General features: G+C 36.6%; 1 protein-coding gene across 6 annotated transcripts in view; it reads right to left on the reverse strand.

Annotated features, from left to right (window-relative positions):
- Positions 1-3301: 3301 nt before the first annotated feature.
- The window catches only part of evi5b (ecotropic viral integration site 5b), a 63197-nt gene continuing 43222 nt past the window's right edge, over positions 3302-23276 (reverse strand). For 5 of the 6 annotated variants that reach the window (XM_042335220.1, XM_042335218.1, XM_042335216.1 and 2 more), the window contains 2 exons: positions 18536-18631; positions 3302-4921 (listed from right to left, as the gene is read on the reverse strand). In XM_042335220.1, the coding sequence (XP_042191154.1) occupies positions 4586-4921; positions 18536-18631 (432 nt within the window). In that variant the 3' untranslated portion in view covers positions 3302-4585. Of the gene's footprint in view, positions 4922-6510; positions 6521-18535; positions 18632-23276 lie in introns of all 6 variants that reach the window. The other variant, XM_042335221.1, reaches the window with a different exon arrangement.

Raw genomic sequence — 23276 nt, forward strand, 5'->3', positions numbered from 1 at the left:
AAGGCTCAAATAGCGATTGGCTACATGTAGTGAAATGCCTTCCAGATGCACCCCAGTATATATATATATACATACACATATATGTGATGATATATAAGATGATGGCAGTGTCATATTGAATTGGAACCTTGGATGACCACATACAAATCNTTTTTTTTTCTCCACCAAATTCACCCCCTGTTTTCTTGTTCACAGGTTTACTGCTTTCTGTTCCAATACGCAAAGAGACAGATGTAAATACCAGGCAAAAGCCCAGAACATGTGTGGAAACCAGTTATACAGATAGGTGTTTTGCAGTCATTCTTGTCCAAATACTGCATGTGCTGATTGAAGTGAAACCTGACGTAAGAAATAAATAAATGGAGTGGATGGGATTGAAAAGCACATCAGTAAACGTTCATTAATTCTCAACTGTTCTTAAAATGTCATCTTTTTCGGCTAACCCCACGAGGACAACTAATCAACACATTTGGGATGATTTAATCGGTTTAATATATTTCCATTCCGAGACCTGCAAAATGCCCAGTGAATCTGTTAGAGTCTGAAACAAGGTAATAATAATAATAATAATGTCATTAAGAAAAACATGTTCCTTCGGATAAATCTCTCCTTTTTTAATCTGCAGCAGCAAATTACGTTCCTTCCCGAACATTGGCCACTTGTTTCCAGATGTACCCTTTTAAATATGTTTCTCTCTGTTGTTCCGGGATCGAGTACAATGTTTTACAGTATTCTAGCATTATTGATGAATTTCTGTGGGGGTTTTTTTTTACCACTTAAATATACACAAATTCTGCGCAACAAAGGAAAAGATAAGGAGACCTCAACGCACCAGTCTTGGGTCTGATATGCATTTTTTTTGTAAGATGAGCAGCTTTATACACATATCATTGTCAAACATGTTCTCCTTACGTTTGACAGTGATACGTGTATGAATGCGTGACCTCTTCCCCCAGACTCTCTGATAAAATAGTAACTTACCATTAACAATAAGTATTGCACAGCTGGAGGGCAAGATGTCACTGGTTGAGTTGCAAGTGGCAATTTGGGGACACCAATAAGTATTTCGAGGCAATAAACAGCTGAAACGTTTCACTAGAAAAGGAGAATTTATAAATATATTTCTTATAAATTTATAGAATTTATAAGAAATAGCTTGATGCTGCAATGCGAAGATCTGGAAAGGGTGAGAGCAAATGGGCTGAAGAGCTTTCTGCATCTGAACCTCTGGTGATCTTGTATCAGAAGACATGTCTTTATAATGCTTTTGTTTAGTATAACAGCTTTTTGCTGTATGGAAAAAAAACAGTGAAGATTGTTGTAGCTCTCCAGCAAATATTCAATGTCCACTTCGCACAGAAAATCTTCGTAAGATTTGTTTTAAGAAGTCGGTTAGGTTTCACAATTAATAAGCATTCTATTGGCAAGCACTATGTGCAGCTCAAATAATTAGGTACATCCATGCACAATGAATCAGATAAAAGTTATACTTAATTTATTTAAAAACTGGATTGGAAATATATTCTAAGAAGAAATATCCCCATCTTTAAGGATATATATATATATATCATTTTAAAATTTTATATTCTCACTACCTGCAAGTAACAGAACAAACTAAAATAGAGAGAATTTTTTAAAACTTCTTTACTGGAAAGTCCCAAGACAAGGTTTATTTAGGTGTGCACAACTCACAAAACATTATAATCTGAGATTCTATGCTTTCTGACTCAAAAAGAAGCATCAGTGTTATTTATAATGCAGTAAATACCGGAAAGCAGTTCCTCAGTATCCCTCCCTTCCTGACAAGACACCCACACTACTTTACACATTCACACACCAATTGTACAATGGTTTAATCTTACTTCAACAGCTCGATCTTCAGAGGTTTCCATGTTGAAAATCGCAATAGGGCAACACAGGAACCTCTAAAAGTCATTGCAAATTATTTTAAAATTAATGCAGATAAACAGATTAATGTTCACTTAAAATGTTGATTATTCTGTAAAGCACCACACCACTTCAAGCATATACATTAAGATACAAAATCATGTTGATCACGATTATTAGTGAAAAATTCACTTTACCGTATATTTTGTGAAGTGTTTTGAGACGTCTCGAAGATGCAAATGAGGCACTATGTCAAATGCAAGGATTATTATTATTTTTATTAAAAGATAGTGGAATATGATTGGAAAGACACTTTCTTCAGGAGAATTAATAGGAGTAGTCACTCTAGGTGATTCACATGTACCTCCTCGAGATCAATAGAATATTCTATTTATCCTTGGAGAGCCCGTTCTGCAATTCATCTGCACATTTTATTGATGTGGCAAAGATGTGTGAGCCAGAGATATGAAGAAAGGCAGAAACAGGTTACCAGGTTCATTTTTTCTATACATTTTGGTAAATAAACAACTCTAAAGGGGAAGGAATTACAGTCTTCAGGAGACATCAGGATCCAGGAACACCACGCTGTCCATTTAAATCACAAAATGTCTAACAAGGTGATAGGTTCAGATAGTTTTAAACATAAGTATGAAAAAATAACTCAATGACTCTTGTACAAATCCATTTTTTAATGTTATTAAAGACACAATGTTTAAAAAGTCAGTAGAACTTTGCTTGTGCGCATAACAAATTTGCTCCCAATAGATTAGCAGCTGGAAATGATACAAATTTGCTTTAAGTAACATAAATGGGATATTAATCTCTCACCGACTAATCTCTCAAGGCCTCGTAGCACCTGTAGTTGCTGTCATATTCCTCCTTTGGCCGAGATAAAGTGGCTGTGATTGATTGGCAGGAGGTGCACGGCTTTGGAGAATCATATGTATTACGTAAATTGTATATTCAAGTGCTGGAAACACATTTGAAATTATCGCCAATTACCTTACATAACACAATGATTCCACATTGCAAATTGATTTCTGAAAAAATCCCTAACTCTGACTTGCGATTGTGGATTACAACATATGTTCATTTGTGTGGAAAACACTCAAGACAATAATCTTTTTAAATATTAAATCTTTTTAAAGAATCTTTTTAAAGATTTAAGAGGATGCATATGATCAATATAAGCATGTAGAACCATCGGCTACATGAAAAATGTTGAACTAAACTTCTGAATTGATGTAAACAACACTATATAGTGAAAGATTACTAAAAAAATAAGTTTATTAAGGAAATGCATATTTTACAGGAAAGATTGGTAAATTATCATTTTCTCTTTGGTCTTAGAATTTTGTGTTAACTTCAGCAATGGGAAACCCACAGCACAATAAGGAATGAAAAAACAATATTATCCCTTTAAATCATGAAAACTTTATTATGATCAGGTTATAATCTTAAAGTTAAAAGAGAAGCACTGATAAGTGTTTTATACAAGCATTCTCGTTAGTGAAGTGAAAAGGCTAGTGTTAACAACTGCCAAGCAGAGCTAACATACATTTAACAAGGATACTTTCTTAGCAGGCTTTCTCACCTCTGCATAACAGAGTATCTTGATAGTGTTTGTGTATTCCCTTATACGGTTAAAAACTAGGGCAACCAGCGCATGACTATGTTGAAATCCCCAAATTTTCAAGTGGGCTGTTGAGACAGCAGTGGAAATGCAAGTTAATGCATTTCTGGTTAACATTAAAATATATATTAACGCTGAACTACATTTCGTGGTCAGAACAAAGTAACACATAAAATTTGACATTGCTGTAACACATACCAGATACATCACAATTTGTTATCAAACACATCAAAAGCAAACACAAAATAAAAAAAAGGGACAAAATCATGTAAAAGTCTATGAACAGCAATCTTAGCAGTTGATATTTTGCATTTAAGTATTTTTCTTAAAGATACAGATTATCCAGTTGGGATTCTAAGCAAGTCCATTATACACTACAGTGTGGAGCTGCTTTTGAAAATGTTCTAATTGCACATTTTTTGTACTTTAAAATACTCTGATGCCCAATTAAGACTGTCTATTGACATATTTCTGACCACAAAGCGCCTTGAAGGCATAATCTCATTTGATCCACCAGTAAGACCATCATGGTATATTTAAGTCATAAAACAAATAAAATTTTGTTCTCTTTAGCATAAAATACGATCAATATTGCACAAGATGATGCATCTTTTTCATAAGCAACCAATGTCCCAAGGGCTCCCAATTCCATTCTCTGAAGTATTTAATGTAAATAAATTATGATGTATGTATTTCAAGTTTAAAAAGCCAACAAAGAGGAAGCTATATAATACTGTCGACATCTTTTTTCCCCTTGTCCTTTAATGAGTCTTCTCCCATAGTACCATATGGCAACGATAATTATATTGGAAAGGTTTGGCAAAGGTAACACAGACAAAGGAACAGATAAAATGACCCCCTTCCCCCACCACCTCCCATCCCAATTCAGTATGAAACATGCATCTCCACCACTTATCATGGCCGACTCCCATGTCATTCCTTACACCAGTCCCTTTGTTTTCATCAGCAGGCAAGACTGGAAGCTGCATATAGTCTTGTTGATTGACTGGAGCACACCTGGTTTGTGATAGGAACCAGAAAACTTCATTTTGTTCATAGTGACGGTCACACAGTGGTGGAGAAAGAATCCTGTTTCTGACTACCTGTGCAGACCTGTGGGTGGATAGTCTGACTGCAATGACCAGAAGATATTGTTCTGTCCTCGTCATCACTGTCTGAACTGTCTTCACTGTCTTTCTCAATAGTTTTCATTTGTACATTTCTGCTGTGGCTCTGAAAATGGTGTGGAACCTCCAAGAAATTACTGACTCTCATAGAATCGGTTACTAGATCTTCATCAGAGGAGTGGAATGAGTCATCATCTACCAAGTGGTTCACAATGTGGATTCCATCAAAAGTGGGTGGGCCTGAGAAGTTTCTCTGTCCTTTTAGGCACCTGATCTGTTGAAAGAAATAATTATTATTTTTCTTCTGATGTTCAGTACTTGCCCCAGCTAAACACATTTAACTCCATCCTACTGCAGCGTTCCTTTTCGTAAACGGCTGAAACAGATTGTCATCAAATCTACCATTTTTGCTACGATAGATTGAATGACATCAAAAATACTACATCCTCCTAACTGCAGTTTATTTCCATTCTGATATGCCCTAGCATTCAATTCAATATCAGATTTAGATTGATGATCATACTTACCAAGTAACTTTAACTATTTGTTACATTATTTGCCTTTGTTCTATTTTAAAATTTACATAAACCAATATAAATTTATTTTGGCTATACAGGCATATACATGTGATCTCCCCCCCCACCCCGATTAGGGATGGAGATAGATGCAAACAATCTAGCTGACATTTTGATATCACTTTCATCCTCAAATTTTCTGCCCAACTGCCTTAGCTGGTGATTTATTGATAAATGTGCAATGTAAATTGTTGTTGAGCCCTGGATTCTTTCTCGAAGGAGTGGCTTTGTGAACTGGCCAAGAACTTTCTTGTAATTTTTTTTTAAACATTATTTAAGATGATCACAACATCAGACCTTCAATAACATAAAAAAACACCCTTTTCAGTTTGCTGTGCATGCACAAGGCTCTAAAACCAAAGCTGTAAAATCATGCCCAATACGAAATGAGAAGTGAAAATAAACTTGCATCACTTTTCTATACTAATGGTATCAAAGAGTCTCAACTCCCATAAATGTAATTACATGAAAGTGAGATCTCACTTCTCCCTCTATTATTCATTATACTTTTCAAACAAGAAAACCTGAACCAAGTTAATAACGCATTTGCTTTGGAACCGAGTGTCCACACGTCTGATAATCAAACAATTCAGAAATGCAACTTAAACAACACTGAAAGTTCCAAACGCAAGTTGTATGAAATGTTTGCTAGCTGACTATGACAAAAACATAATTATACAGGAGATTTGGAAATAAATGTATGCAACAGTATCACTCATTGGTTAGGTATGGAAAGGTGATTTGAATTTTATGAAAGTACAAGACATAACCTATTCTACAAGGAAGCAGTTAGAAAGGGAAGTTATTAGTAAAGTGCAGAAAAATCAATTACTAGGGGTGCTATCCTGGAGATTTTTGAAAAAATCTATATCACGTGAGATGACTATTTACAAAATACATTAGCTTTTTTAAAAAAAAATACTCTAACGAACGTACAAAAGTACAAATCTTCTTTGGGAGATTGAAGAATAAACACGAACATGATTGCAAAGAAAAAAATTGGCAAAACGTTCAGCTTTTTAATCCTACAAAGGCCTGCATATAACAACACAATTAAGAATTTATGCAAACGCATTGTTGTTGAAATCAAATAAAAAGATTTAATGTTTCACAGCGGAATAAGTGCATAAATTAACCATTCTAGACCAGCATCAAAAAAAAACTTAGAATGCAGTGCGATGAGAATGATTAGATTCTTGTCAGAGAAGGGTTTTCACTCATACAAATAAAAGGGAGGACATGGATTGCACCAGTTAGCAATGGATTGGGGACATACACCATTACTTACCTGAAGGAGACTGCCAATCAGTTGTGCATGTGATCGAAAGAGGGAGTAAAAAGACATTAATTTAGAAGACAAAACACTATCCATACCACTGTGCTAAAGAGTCAATAAAGTTAAGCAGGGACAATGTTCTTGAATAAAGAACTTCATATATAAAGGTGCATCGATCTACTGAAACAGCAGGGCATAACAGTAATGTGTGCTCATGTTTAAGTGTAAAGACGTCTACTGATAAACACGATTAAACTAGTTTTACACAAACCTAGTTAGATAGGATTGATACATTTTCCCATCTGCTCTTCTCTTGAAGGTGGTGACTCATGGAGGGCTACAGTGCTTTTCCAGTACCTCACCAAAATGAATGTTCTTCAAATGTGAGCTCAGGCAGCGAGTGCCATTTGACATGGACACAACTGAGCCAAATTCTGTCTTAACCAAAACCTTCACCAGTTCATTTCCAACAGGAATCACTAGATAATTTGTTTTCATCCTTCTCCATTACTTTCCCATTACCAGTGTCCCATGCAATTTCAATTCTGTTCTTCCAGTAGTATTTAATACATTGGCTAAATAAATTTGATCTTTTTTAACAATTTCACAACAAATAATGTTTAAAAAATTCAAAGTATTTCTATTATTCACTGATGCCTTGCGTGCCTGAAAAAGTTGTTTTTTCTTCCAGTGTGCAGCTTTCCCCTTCCAGATTGTCTGGAATTGCATTAAAGAGTAAAAAATAGGAGAAATGGGTAGGTTCAAGCACTGAGTTTTGGGTGAACTGTCCCAAACAAATGTTTTTTTTGTTTTTTTAGGAACCCCTTCTTTACACACTTAAAGGCGGTTTCAGGGAACTGAAGTGTTGTGTTGTATGACATATTATAGATTGTGTAATTTAGGAGTTTGAACTCACAAAGCACCACATGCTGTAGAAGGAGGCAAATGTGAGAGAAGATAACCCCAAACCCTACCTCAACATTGACCAATCTAACTGATAAAGAGGCCTGACCAGGATGAATCTGCATGTGTCCACTTCTGCTTGATAGATTTCATATTGCAAGAGAGGAAGTGGAGAGGACCATGAGTAGAAAACAAGTACGCCATAGATTAAATCTTAAGAGAAATCTTTGGCACAGTCATCAATTCCTGAGTGAGCTTCTCTAACTTTCAAAGTAGATTTTGCCTCTCTTTTCACTGCAAAACATCTCTGAAAACATACTGCAAACTGAAAACATAGTGTCAGTGGAAAAGTTCCGGTCATGAAAAGTGATAGGCAAAGTTTGAGGTAAATAAGAAAACTGACTGGCAGCAAATTTGCCATGAAGCCACTTGAGACTTTGCTGAAACTTGCAGAAAAATAAAATGCTTTTCAGATGTGGCACGGGAAGAAAAAAATCTCACTTACAGAAAAATAAATTTAATAACTGATTCAGATAATTGAAAAATTAATTGAATATCAACAAACACCATGACATGAGAAACAGAAGAAGGATCTTTGATGAGCCCTAGATTTCCATTGGTAGCATATCAGATTCTTAACCTGACATTGTTACAGTGAGCTAAGGGTTCAAGGCCCTGTTCTGCACTCTAATTTAATGGAACAGATTTGAGGGGCTGAACGGCTTCCTACTGTTCATATCTACTCAATTAGACAAAAGGTAATCTGTTCCATTGTGATCCCTGCTCTATGTAATCTAGTCCTAAAGGAGCAGGGTCCCGAACAGTTTCCTGATAGAGTTTGCTGATGTGAGATACAAACTATGAGTGTCAAGTGGAAGAGTCATGTTATTTGTTTGTGGGACATTGCTGTGCGCAATTGGCTGCCGCGTTCGCCCACAAATATACAGTCAATTCACTTTACAGTGTGTTCTGTGAAGCGCTTTGGGACGTCCTCCCGACGTGAAAAGCGCTATATCAAATGCAAGGATTATTATTATTATTATTATAAGAGAACAAATAATATTACCGGTAAGATTTTTTTTAAGGTTTTCGGCATGAGATGATTTCCTTATTTCTTCTAACCAATTAATACAAAAATATCTAAATGGAACCGTATTAGCAGCTCATTGTAATATTAAGAAAAAATGGATCCATACTATTTTGTGACTGGATGAAGGACATTACTCCCTCTTTCTGCTGCTAGGCCAGAATACACTTTGTATAAATTTAGAAAAAAACTATGTTTTGAAGGGCATTACAAACCATCGGGTGCAACAATCTCTATGCTTGCAATTATTATTATTATTATTCTTTAGTATACAATTTGAGTGAGAACACTGCCACTGGATTTGATATCTTGCATTGCACTGCTACGCATTTCTGTAGTTTCACATCGTGTGAATTTTTAAAAAAAAGATTATTGGCATGGGTTACAGGAAGCGCATTTTACTGAAAAGTGGACAGAGTGCATAGGTTACATCTGAAAGAAGCATACAATACAATGGATCTCATATGCCTAACCTCATATTCCTAATTTCAGGTCTAGATATTAATGCTTAAATCAGGCAACTAGAATTATTACATCTACTGAGTATCTATCATCCATGATCTGAAGAATCTTAATAAGCATTTAATGGGCTACAAAGAGCGACAAAATCTGCTCAAGTGTAAACGTGACAAAAATTAGCTATGTGAAGAACCTGAAACCAGAAGGCTTCCAGTGAATCAGAACCGGAAACCAGAATAAAGCACACTTTGATAGGTCATGACTTCTTGATAACTGTAAAATAGAAAACCATGATTTGAGTCCACTGGCTACTCTGCAACATAAAAGGTTAGGTGATTGAAGTCTTAAGTTGAAAAAGCTTTCAAAGCATAACCACGAGTTCTCTATTTGACGTTCACCTGTGTGTGACCTTGATTTGCATCACCAAAGCCCTCACATTTGAACAGGAATGATTAGAAATTAGATTTTAAGTTTTTTTCTCATCAAGTTAACCACCCTAAAACTGTGCCAATTTGATGGACTTGCATTCTACCAATTATCAACTGAAAGCAAACGTATAAGGAATAGAATTTCCACAAAGTCCTATCAATAATGGAGTTTGGAGACTCTGGCAACATTACATGTCATTGGCAAAGGAGGAAGTACTGGCTTGAAATCACCGCCTTAGTCAATGCTGTCAGTATCACCAGAATATCCTGCCTTAGGTGAGAAGGGCATTTAACCAGCTGGAGACAAGTGCAAAGGTAAGATCAGGAGATGCTACTGTATATTGCACCAGTTGCAAGTTAACCAAAATCATTGCATCGCTCCCTCGGAATGAAGATGGCCAGAATGTTTAAACATATGATTGAGAACTGTGCATGCTTGGTTCTCAGAAGATGAAGGTATGGTGCTAAGAAGGAAGTAGTGTAGGGAATAGCTGGAGGACCATACCTTGCCCAAACTTTGACTTTGGCAAAGGCCTCCCTTCCCCACCCTTGAGGGTAAGGATGAGTTTGCAATGTGGAGGGAATTTGGAAGCAGTGGGTACTCTGTCAATGATGAGCAACTTCCTGGTAGGAGGAGGAAGAGAGGAAAGATGGCAGTGTCATCCTCTCTTTAATCCCTGGCCCCACATAACAGTCCAGCTCTGCAGCAAGCAGTACATTGCAAAACTCCACTCAGATCAAGGCCTCTCAAAGAGCAAGGCAGATAATTGGACAATACTTGATGGAGCTTTAACCTGGTGAGGATGAAAGAAGCGAGAGGCGCCTTCCGAAGAGGGGGTTGAGGGTTCTCGAAGTGCAGTTGCAACATGCTCATGGGTTGAGTGGGGCGAAGCATCTGCCTTCTTTCCTTCCCCTTCTAACCTTGGGACATATATCTTGTGGGATCACGCACTCTTTCCTTCTTACACAGGTATGGGATGCACCGAGTCAGGTTAGAGAGCCCACAAGATGTCACCAGTTAGGTGCTGGGAAGAGAAAAGCCAGCGATGTGTGTCCGCCTGCAGGCACAGTGTTAAGGGACTGTGTAAAACTGACTTGAAAGTGAGATGCTGCAAGTGGCCAGCAAAACTCTGGCCTGGCTGCTCACAATGCTGTGTGCCTCTACTTCCTGCAGTATAACTATGGCAACGTTTTATTTAATTGACACTACTATTTCTCTTTGGCTTTCACATAAATCACATTTTCTAACCCAATATTCTAACCAGATAATAACACAAATATAAAATCTATAAACCTTGTTGTACAAAATTCTGAAACAATTTATTTAGAAGCAATTACTGGAGCTCTGAAAACTATTCAACAGTTCAGTACCAGTAGTTGCAGATAATCTTGCTTTACAATTAGAACAAAATATAAAAAAATGGAAACAAAACTACTTTTAGACTTTCTAACATTTTAGACCTTTTGAATTTACATGTACAACCAGATTGTAGTGGTTTCTTTCCATTTAAATCATGATCTGTTCTCAAGAAAGTGAACAATATTCTGTACACCAAGTATTACTGCTCAAAGTACACAAAATAAGTGGAGACAGAATGCATCAAGACATAGCAATTCTATGCATCAACACAATTTAATTCTATTACTATATACATTTTACTTAAAAAAAACACTGGTCACTCCGCAAGTTTCAAGTTTGCAAGGCAATTTCCTGTTGACAAACTTCCTTTCCATGGTGATACTTGCTATATAGAGCAGCAAGCCTTATAGCTGTAGATACTTTTGAATCCACTGTAAATTTGAGAAGATACTCTATAGTTTGAACCTGAATGATTGTGGATCCCTAACTGTCCAGCGCCTTGGGAGGGCCTCCTGGAAAGGCGCTGAACAAATGTAATTTGTTGTTGTTGTTAACAGCAGAATTTTTCTTAAAAAATAAACAGGCAAAAAGTGCATTTCCCCCTCTACTAGAAATGAATCAATGAAATTGATTCAATGCAAATAATGGTATTCAGTGCATTTAAATAAATCAATTTAAGCAACATTTTCATTTAGCTCATTGTGTTATGCGTGCAAGTTTTCTTTAAACAAATCAAAATTCATTAAAGTCCTCATTTATTTGAACAACTTCTTAAACTTCAGGGTTTATTCTCAATTCTATCCATATCCTTACTTTATCAAAAAGTGTTTTTTTTTAAATTGGGTGAAGCGTTTACCTTTCTCTTTCCAAAAGACAGACAGGTCCAAGAGTTTCCCCACATCTGTGCAAAAATATCTGGGGGTGGGACTAAACGTTTCCACTGCCACTGTTTGACGATCCATAGTGAGTCCAGTTTCCACCAATGTACACTATGCACAATTGGGCTGACACCGATGATTCATTCCCTGAGTAATATTGGGTTGAGTAATACATCAGTGTGATAGTGGTGTACAGCTTTTTTGAAGTGTGATTAGACACCACAGGCTCAGGCTTTCTGAGTAAAAATTAAAGGCCCTGGACATAATGCATGTCCCTAGGGCCCTCCCATGAATTCACCCTACACAACTACAACTATTGTAAACAACGTATATAAGACAGTTAGAGAAGACTTGGTAGGTTTCAGTATAGAAGTTGCAAAAACAGAAGCACAACCAAGAAATCTTAATGCTTATAACAGTCATGGGCAATCTTACTAAAAATCCTCAAATTAAGTCATTGATTATGAAAAGACAAAGCTTTGGTGTTATGAAAAGCTTAATCAATGCATTTAAAGTGGGATTGCACTAACATACAGCTGACCTAATAAAACTGTTCAGTATGTTTTTGTCTCTCCTGAACTGCACCATAAAATCCTGCACGTTTTTTCTCAAATGTTGTGCATGAATGTCATGAAAGTCTTTAGTTATTTTACATATTACCACAAAAGAGGTCAGATTTATCAGCAATGCCTTGACTTTTCTGACTGGAGTCTAACACCTTGTCCATCGCTCTGACAAGCAAACAAAGGAAACTTGTGTTTTAAACATTTTGCATTGTGCACCCTAGGAAGAGGCAACCGGGGCTGATGCATTAAGGTTTGGGTGCCTGAAAACCACGTGACCCTTGTGAATGCTATCTTATCGCATCACAGGTTCCTTAGGCTGACCACAACCACTTAAATCAGACTAAACCAGCGAGGTGACTCGGGATTTTTGACACGTACCAACAATCTGATACAGTTTCTGGTCGCCGAGCAGCATATAAACCTCTGCTGCATCCAGTGCAAATCTGATCATCACTTCTTAGGCCAACTGCACTTCTAAGATAGGGTGGAATGTAACACATAACGTGAAGATTTACTGGCTCATTTGTTTCAACCCAAAACAAACTGCGTTTTCCTTTTTGACTGGGGGTGGGGGGGTGGGGGGGGGGGAAGAGACAGAAGAGATAAAACTTAAGACATAGAAATAATTTCTGTTCCAAGTTGCTTGTTCTGAACCGGTTGGTATCAAAATTGGTCATTCTTTGTATTACTTATTGATAACCAGGAACTAATTCTAAAATATTAGCAATGCAAGGAAATATTTTTGCTTTCATTTTCTCTATCTAATGCATTTAGCCCTTACATGTTCAAACTGCAGATCTTTCAGTGGCTTAGCAAATCTACACAAGATGCCATAGACGTATAGAACAGGAAGTACAAAAGTTTGAACCGTAGTCTGTGCTGATCACAGCCAGGACAGTACCGGATCAAGCTCAACATCCTAAGTTAGGGTTCTCACTTCTGAATCCACCTTCCCTTGCTATAGATAAACAAAACTGGTCTCAGTTTCAAGACCCTTCAGTCAAATAGCCTTCTAACGTTCAGAGTCACTTATGTTTAATAGATAAAGAGCCTGGAGCCGATTCCAAGCAGAAGACAAAAAACCCTAAACCCACTCACTACCCTCAACAGCACTTTCAAAGCAACACGGCCATGTGATGACAACAACAACAAAATTACATTTGTATAGCGTCTTTCACGTCGGGAGGACAGCTCCAGATCTCCCTCATGTTATTAACCTTGCCAACGTACCAATAAGATTTATATTTCATATATTTTTTCCAGTGTCTTTTGTCAATTTTTACGAAGTAGTTTTATATTTATCACAAATTTAGAGCACTCTCACCTCTGAAACAGAAGGTTGTCTTTTTCCTTGAAAGGCGCTATACAAATGTAATTTTGTTGTTGTGGGTTCAAATCCTACATAAACTCAGCCTATTATTATTATTATTATTATTATTGTCTAAGCTGATACCCCAATGCAGCACCGGGGGTGTGTTTCATTGGAGTTTCTGTCTGTCTGTTCAGATGGATGTTAAAAATCCCATGGCACAAATCGAAACGAGAAGGGAGTTTCTCCCAGTGTCCTGGCCAACAATCCCCAAATAAAATTGCTCATTCATTTCATGGCTGTTTGTGGGACATTGTTGTGTGCAATTGTGCTACGCATTTGCCTACAAATACATCATCAGTCCATTTCACAGTAATTCCTGCGAAGCACTTTGAAATGTCCTTCCGATGTGATAAGGTACTCTACCAAATGCAAAGACTGTTATAATTATTCAGTATAGGTTTGTAGAAATTAAGAAAATTCCTCTGAAAAGAAGAATCCTGACTGTTGCGTGCTGTCACATAAATGGGATACAATACTGGATAAGTACTAAAATTAGGATTAAGAAACAGTATTCATTACTAATACTATGCATGTTTGATTACTGCTATTTATTGGTGTGAAAGTATCTATCTGCTTTGCAAATCACTTATTACCATTATTGCAGTCTTTACAATAAAAAAAAGTATTTCACCCTAGACAGAGTAATTTCTCCACATAATGAACACAGTGTAGTACGTCTTCTATCTCGAACAATATTTATCTCGATCATTAGGTTTTAAACCTAGAAATAGGTGGTCTTAAAGCAATACCAGTCTCTGAAGGTAGCTTGTGGTGTGCCACAAGCAACATGTGAGTGAACTGGCATTTCACCGGTCATCTTTTGAGCACTTTTCCATTATCTATAGAGCACACACAACCCTCAACAGGAAACTAAAACCTCTTGTTCTTAAGAGACAAAAAGAGTTTACTTTTTTAAAAAACTACAAAGCCCCCCCCTTCTTAGAATTACTGGTTTTTGTTGTTTAAAGTTACGAACACGCTTGTGTTTATAAGCACACAAATCAAATTATTTTAAGTTTGAAAGTGGTTACATTTTATACTATCTTTGTTTCAGAAACATTAGATGTACATCAAAACTTGTTTATTTTGCACCTATGTGGTTTGAATTCCTTCAGTGTCAAATCACTGTTGTCTGTTTACAAGAATCTCTTAGTAAATTAGCTGAAATAAGACCATATATATGGTATCATTTATTCACTGTGCATATTTATATATACACACATATGCATGAAGACTGGAGCCCCAGGTAGTTAATTTTAGTAGTAGTCGTTAATCATACCAGTCCTCATCAGGTTCCATCTCACCATCTCCCAACAGATCAACTTCAAGGTTTTCAGCCTCATCTATAAATCCCTTGAAACTCTAGCATCTCTCTATCTCTGTGACTTTCTACCTCACTCTTCTACTCATGCCCTCCTTTCAGCTAACTTGGGCTTGTCATTCGGCCTCCACCCTCTCCACAGTACCACCAGTGGCTGAACCTCCACTTCAGCTTCTCTCTTATACACTTAAGTCCCTTCCCTCTACCCCTCAGTCTCATTTCTTTTATGTTTTTAAATCTCACCCCTGACAAAAACTTACTTCTTTGACCATGTCTACGGTCATTTCCTTTTTCTCCCTTTCCCTTTGCTCAGCATCCGACCTGCCATTGTAATGCACTTTGAGATGCATATGAAGGGCAATATATAAATGTAAGTTTCTGAAACATTTCTAGTAAGTAAAATAACAAACGAGAGCCCTGGCCCCTATGAATTTGAAACAACCTTTGTACCTAAATTAGAACTAACGCCAATGCAAATAGAAGTGGAAGGGCTACCTTTTTCATCCACAAATAGATGAGATATACAAGCCGTGATAGTTAGCATGTTGGCATAATATTGTAGTGGTGTTGCAACAACAGTTGCAGGGTGTCGAAATGTAGTCAATTCTCAGGTGGATCCCACAGTACAAGGGAATAATGGGTGAAGCACAATATTCAAAAAACAATACCTGGGCCCAAAGTGCCTCATGCCTCGTGTCTTTCAGGCACTTGCTTTCAAAGTGGTAGGCGTACACTGCCCACCCTGCCCACTTCTCATTAATGAGGCAACATCAAGGCAAACTGGTATAAAAGGGTATCAAACTGGTATCAAATGTCAGCTGAGAAGTGGAGAATTTAATAAAAGGAACTTTTAGAATTTGGAGTGTAGTAAAATCGATAAATTACAGAAATTTTATGTGAAATATACTTTTATTTAAAGACTAACAAAAAGTTGCAGTTTCTTAAACAATTAGAGCAGCCATCAATTTAAGTCTTTTTCATTTCCCTCATTTAAGAGCTGTCTGTTGGGCGTTTGTGGTCACATTTCACATAGAGCACATCCCTATCTTCAGGAAGATGAATGTGCAACTTTGTTTCTCTTACTTTTCTACGAACATTTGGAGAAGTAAAATCACAGATCTCATTGCTGATAAAGGTAATGCAAAAGGGCCATATCAGGGTCAGTCCATGATAATATTCCAGCAACAAGTGTATAAACGTTCTTAATTAACATTGAACGTTTTTGCAGGTGAGTTAACGTAACAGTCAAGTTTAAGTTCTGTATTTAAGTCAGTTAAAAATGTAAAAAATATTTACGATAGAATTTAAAAATAGCTTTGAGCTGTTACAAAAAGATTTTTAAATACTACATGTTTGAATGTACAAGTTAAGAGTTGTTTGTTAAACTTTTTATTTCTTTTAAAATGCTTCACTTGAACTCTCCAGCTTGAACCAACAAGTTCCTTATCGATAGGCTTTATCATTTACTAAACTGTATGACACTGACATCAATATAACCTCTATATTACAACGGAATCCTTCATTGCCTCATTGAAACTGCTAGTCAAAAGGGAACGGCAAGCAGATTGTGACAAGAACATGACATTAAATATTTACATGACACTAAAGTTTCTGTGAAACAAATCAAGTAATGACTTCAGTTTTGTGGAGATTCTAATATGTTTTTTTTATTTGCAGTTGTTAATATTGGTATTTAAATTGACTAGGCTTCAATAAAGTTACCCGTAAAAAAAATAAGTGAATGGACTTCATCAATGACCTTCTGGGCAAAGGCATCTTTTGGTCCAGCTCTAAGTAAGTCCAGAGGGTTGTACATTTGATTTCATATCAGTTAAGTAATCTCAACCAGCTAAGGAGAGGTTAAAATAAACGACCCTTGCTGGAAAGTGTGCATGTGGATATCAATGAGAATAGGGTTGGGCTCAACTGTAATGCCCTTTTTGTTTGCAGAGCTTGCTGACACTCCTCGTCTAATGTCATAAGGAATAGCTACATGACGAGAAACTAAAATTTTGCCGGGTGTGAAACAACAATAACAACTTGCATTTACATAGCACCCTTCACACGGGGTAGTATCCCGGAACCCTTGTACTCCAGCAAGAGTCACCGCATACAAGAGGTGGGTAGGGGAGAAAATCTAGGGGGGGATCAAAGAAAATATAAACTTAAATAAACACATCTTAGGTTAGATACATCAGTTACATTATATAATCTGAAGGTCGAAACCTTTTCTTAAAGTGATCTGAAATAAGCCATTTTAGTTCCGAGCATGTGATTCCTCACATCTCTGTGGGGGAAGCTCAGAGCTCTAACTGTGAAGCCTGGATATAAAGGGGATGTTCAAAATTTACACAAGGCCCACAATTGAACAGCCAATGGTCTGAGAAACTGTGATACCTTTTAATCCAAGTAACAGAAGTAAATAATCTGCCAATTGATACAGTGATCAAAACATCTACTTCAGAGGTAATTGCTGTTAAGTGTCGCGACTGTGAATTTTAAGTGTTTTAACTGAGATGTTCCATTTAAAAATAAAAACAATTACCACCATTAATCATGCAATGGTTGAATGTTTACCATCTCTGTCTTCCAGATTCCAGTTTCAGGAAATGATTTTTGCTTAAAAAAAAGTAGCTTATTGCAGACTGCGGAGATTAGATACTGTCCCTTAAACCCCTCCACTGGTGCAAATGTTTAGTTTATTCTGCCATTTTCATGGTGGTTCACTATGAAAGTTGAGTAGATTTGCTGTGAAGAGCAGTTTAAATCCTGTCCAAGGTACATGATTTGCTTTGTCAACTGCTGAGAACATCTAGGGGAGTCGATTTGCCAGGACATCAATTCACTCAAATTCACTTTTCACTAAAAATGGTCCAATCAAAACAAATCTTTTTTAATGCTATTAATAATTTATTACTAATTGATCAGACAACCAGTTCTTTAAAAATCAACACCAGTTTTAGTGGAGTTCTGAACATTCTTACAAAGTGATGCAGAGCATTAAATATAACTTCCCAATGATGTTGAATAATATTTCAACATACAAGCATCAACTGCAATAGGATTTTTCTTAGAATGAAGGCTACAAACAAAGCAACTCCAAATGAGTAAATCCTCTCTNAAAAAAATAAGCATGTGAAATTTATGTCCTCTTTTGAACAATTCAGGCATGTGCAGCAATAGGCCTAATCTGCATCTTAAGCAAGTGTTCCAATAGTAATAACCTCTCTTAGTGTATATCAATTTAAGCGTTAGCAAAAGAAGGGTCATGAGAAGCAGTTGAGACTCACCTTCCAATAATGTAAAAGCAGCAACAAGTAATTATAATGAATAAACCAGAAGAAATAACCGAATGGAACAACCCTTGTAAATTCAGCAATGTACAGCAAGTGTGTGTTGAAACCAGAGCCTCCAGTCACAAACTCGGTACATCAAAATTCAACAAAGATAAAAATGAGGGGTTTAAAAAAAGGAGGAAAGGGAAATAAGATAAGGAATGTTACTTTTACAAAGATGTACATTGATGATCTTACAGCAGACCGTTGCAATCAAAGATTTATATCAAAGACAGCTGCACTTTTCAGCAAGCCAAGTCTGTACAAAAAAATGTTTGGGTGAAAATAGAAATAATTTAACAGAAAGCAAATTCAGATTTTATCTTACCTCATGCTTCAACTCTTCTATCTGATCCTTTAGTTCTCGGATGTATTGGGTGGAGTCGGAATTACTGAGATGACCTTTAATTTTACCCTCTTCTTTCTGTTATAAGGTAACAAAAACACATACTGTAGCACTTCTTTAAATCTCTGTTAAATCAGAATAACTTGACACAAGTGGCATGATTTTGTTTCTCACCAACTTTTTCCCTTCCTCTCCTGAATGCCTTTTTAACTTCTCCTTCTACTGGGACATGGTTCCACAGACAACAGCTGCTTCTGGTACCATGCTAAAGCTGACCGTTATTTACATGCAAGCCATGCCAGTTAGCTTCAGGAGACTTCTTGCTAAAGTGACAAGTAATGGGAAGGGAGGGTGGGAGGGATGAAAAAAACATGAGCGTATCATGTTCTATCCCAGCATCCATGTGTATCATCCTCCCTACATGAAAGGCGCTATACAAATGTAATCTTGTTGCTGTTGTATATCACACACACACTCACTCTCAACTCCAGCAACACTCATTGACTTGGAATCAAGAGCAGAAACCTTAGTTCTTTTCTAAATCTAGGTGGCTGCAATCTCCTATTTTCATACCGTCTGAGATCAGCTAATTCAGGGCAGACTTCAAATTAGCTGCACCTTTCTGAAAGCTAAGTCTGTACAAAAAAGAAACTTTGCAGAGCGGGAAAATCTAGTACGACATATAACTATTTTTGTAATGTCTGTCACAAGCAAAACCAACTTTATATTTAGAGACTGAAATTTTACTATTTCCAAACACACAAAATGAATAAAAAACCATTGGATACTATAGTAAAACCTTACATAAGTCGTATCAGTTGGGACCATATATTCAATATGCCTTATGCCAAATGTGAGATATGTTAAACTTGCATAAGTCGTATCACATTCGACATAATTCAGAAAATATTTTGCATTACGTTTAGATATGACATGTGGGATTCTAATCCAGGCAATTGATTAATTAGCATTAATAATCCCAAGAATTTTTAAAATTATTTGAAATGGCCAACCTCAGAATAATTAGAAACTATTATTTAACTGCCTCTGACTAAGATGGTCAAACTTGCTCCAATGTGATGGATGGGATATGTTAATGACAACAAAAGTCATAAGTACTACTAAGAATCAGTATTTTGTTGAGGTTTTGCCTCAGCTAACAGAAATCAGATATCAGACTTCCTAGTTAGGAACAAATGGCTCCCACAGGTGGCAGTTAAACTGTAGAAAGATGTCAAAAATTTAGAAGTAATGACTTCCCTGTTTCTATGCATTTCAGTCCTCTCTGGATAGGATTTTAACTTTTCCTTATACCTCGACTAAAGTAGGATTCTGCACATTGAATTCAGATATGCATTCAGTAATGATTATTATTCATTTCACTCATTAAGCATTAATTAATGCTGCGTTGTCCATGACAGTCCCAAAAGTACAAGTAAATAGTGTCCGGCTCACCCAATGGAACAGAATACACTACACGCTAACTTTATAATTATGAAAGTCTGGAAGTGCAAGATGTTGTTGATCAGCAATGTCACTACAAAAATAGTTTGGACAAATTCTAACCAAGATTCATCATCAATTTCATTTCTCTTCTCCTAATCAATATTATTCAGATAGGGACAATTAAAGAGTATGGCGTTGAATATATTTTTCAAGTTAAGCTTCTATAGCTTGATCTCCAATTTACCACCTCAGTAGTCTCCATGGTTTGCACCTCTTTACATTACTGTCGAGAGGACTCCATTTATGTGGCTCTTTTGACCAACAAGTAATGAAGTGCAACTCTCAAGGATTGTTTTTGACATCTTGCCCCTCCCTTATTGCACCTTATTACCAGAAGAGATCTGCATATCGCCATCTGGGGGAAGTTAAAGTTGACAGCTGCCAAATGAAGCATTCAAACTTCCATATTCTTCTGTACAATCTTTAACACAATCTTTAACCAGTCAAAACACAAAGTGGAAGCCAATAACATGACAGGAAGGGAGGGAAATTCAATGGCATCATCATGTTTGGCTGCTTTTAGGCAATCCCAGGTGTCAGTCACAATGAGATGAAAATTCTGAAAACGATTACTACCTGGGGATGGTAGTGATTGGTAAGAGACAAACCAAGAAAAGGAATAGGATTTTAAAATATCATTTAACAAAACTCAGAACAAAATACCCCAACTCTTTCTACTCATACCTACAAAGATCAAGGATCACTGGAAAATGGTGAGAAAACAGATTCATACATCTCCCTTTTCCGCATTTTCCAATTTCACTTGAAACTGGGAAGCAATGAAGAAACCATTTGTGTATTAATTCAAGCTGTATGCCAAGTATCTCAGGCATTTATGAGCTATGCATCCTGTTGGTTTATTTTCTATAATCCACTCCAATCCTGTAATTAGATCTTGTAACTGAGTGTTCCGTAAAAGTAAATTGTTTTCAGAATAGAAAACAAGAAACATTAAACAGTATGTAAACAGTCATAAAATCACTTTTTTTTAAACAGTCACGGGAACATAGGATGTGGTTTCCTCCTCATGTAGTGTACATAGAGTACATGTGGTCTAAGATCAGGTCAAGCCAAAGTCTGAAATCCGTTTGATATACATTTTTAACTTCTTCATTAAAGAATCGAGTGTACATATTTCACTAGTATAGGCATTTCTGATGCTGGAACACGATTACACTCCATTTTATCTACACAGAGATGCAAAGCAGAATTGCCAAAGATATAAAATATTTCACAAAAATTTACTTTTGAATGAGAGGCAACATTCATAGGCCAATGAAATGTGAGGATCACTTTTCCTCCGTCTATTCTCATCCTTCTGACCACTGAATTTTTTTAAAAAAGAGGATCAACCAAATGACCAATACACTGTCCTGAGCAGGGAAACAGTCTATAGGTTCAAATAAAATCGGTAAAAGGTAAAATCTAATATTCCAGCCAACAGTCTTTTTGCACATTTAAACTACAGAGTGCTCTGGAATGCTACCCTGCATGAGGGAAGCTATACAATTGCAAGTTGTTGTTGTACAAAGAGGCGAGGTGCTATTTTTTTTAAACTGTAAAATGATGTACAAATTATTTACAGTATCTCAGGCACAGAGTTACACATCATAGCCCGCAAGATTATTTTTTTGAAAAAATTTAAGATCGTGCAGAATTGTGAAAAAAATTTATGTTCAGTTTTAATGGTCGTTTTGAGATCTGCTTCCAAATGAATAATAATAATAATAATCCTTGCATTTAATATAGTGCCTTATCACATCTTAGAGACATCTCAAAGCACTTCACAGAATATAAATTAACACTAAATTGTGAATTTTTCACAATTCTATGTAATCTTAAATCTTAAGACAAAATGGTCTTACTGGCTATGAAGAGGTGATGTTTTGAGCATTATGTTTTAAAGACAGCAAATTATTGTCAAGCAATTTCTTAAATGGGCCATACAGTTTACATTTATATAGAGCCCTTCACATCAAAGCACATCACACTGCTGGGGCACACAGGATTTCCTGCAAACAACCAATTTTCAAAATAGAAATAAAAAAACAAAAATGGATTAAATTTAGTATCTTTGACATTAAGAAAATTACCCTGTAGTGTATAAAGTAGAATAATGGTCTTACTTTTTGTTACACCAGGTATGAAACTTGATTATTGCAGGCATTAGCTGAATATTAATGACTACCAAGACAGTGTATTTCAGAGTATCAACATCGTTATGGTCTAACTGTAGAATTACAATAATGTTAAATATAAATCACAGCTTTCACTTGTTGCTAGCATCAGCAAAGGAACTGCCCACTGACTTTCTCTCTGGATGAATCAGCTATTCTGGGAAATGAGAATGCTTCAAGAGTTCAAGACTGATTTTGTTCATCAAGACCAATCACAATACTTCCCATAGCTTGTAAGACCACACTACAAATGAGAATTGATAGCCTAGCTAAAAACAATACATTAAGAACTCCCAAATTCACTCATGTAATCAAATGCTTGGTAGCACATTTACATCTGAAGGAATAATAAAATAGCTCCAATGGTTAGCAAAGTAATTGTAACAATCAAAATTAAACATGATCCAAAAGCCATGCAAATTAATGAGTGGATGGTGAGTGATTATTTGGATTAATAAAATGTTCACTAATCTTAGACTAATTATCTGTTTCTCTTACCTTGTTCCCAAAAGATCAAACTGTTTGCTCACACACTTTTGAAAGTGAACACTAACAACGTTTTAGAAGGGTGGGCCAGGATTTAAATCAATAACATTATCACTCATGTCCGTCTAATCCGGAGTGTTAAAAGTAATCTTTGTAAAGCTGCTTACATTCCAAGCTGTAAATCAATCATTGAAGTCAGTCATCTTAGAACAGATCTTTCCGAGGTGGACTTTTTCACTTTAACTAAGAATTATACCATTTGTTAATAGTTTCACAATCATCACAACAACAAGATTCCATTTATAGAGCACCTTTCAAGTTGGGAGGACGTCCCAAGGCGCTGGACAGTTGGGTCAGGACCCGAACAGGGGGGAAATGGTCAGGGTGAGGGGAGGGAAGGGAGGGAGCAAGGAGGGGGTAGAGAGGTGAGAGGGGAGCTGAAGGCACGGTCAAATAGAAAGGTCTTGAGACCGGCCTTGAAGGAGGAAAGGGAGGAAGCAAGGAGATGGCACTGGGGGTGGAGTTCCAGAGCCTCGGGGCTGAGAGGCCGAAGG

The sequence above is a fragment of the Callorhinchus milii genome, unplaced genomic scaffold (genome assembly GCF_018977255.1).
Source record: "Callorhinchus milii isolate IMCB2004 unplaced genomic scaffold, IMCB_Cmil_1.0 Scaffold5, whole genome shotgun sequence".
Taxonomy (NCBI): domain Eukaryota; kingdom Metazoa; phylum Chordata; class Chondrichthyes; order Chimaeriformes; family Callorhinchidae; genus Callorhinchus; species Callorhinchus milii.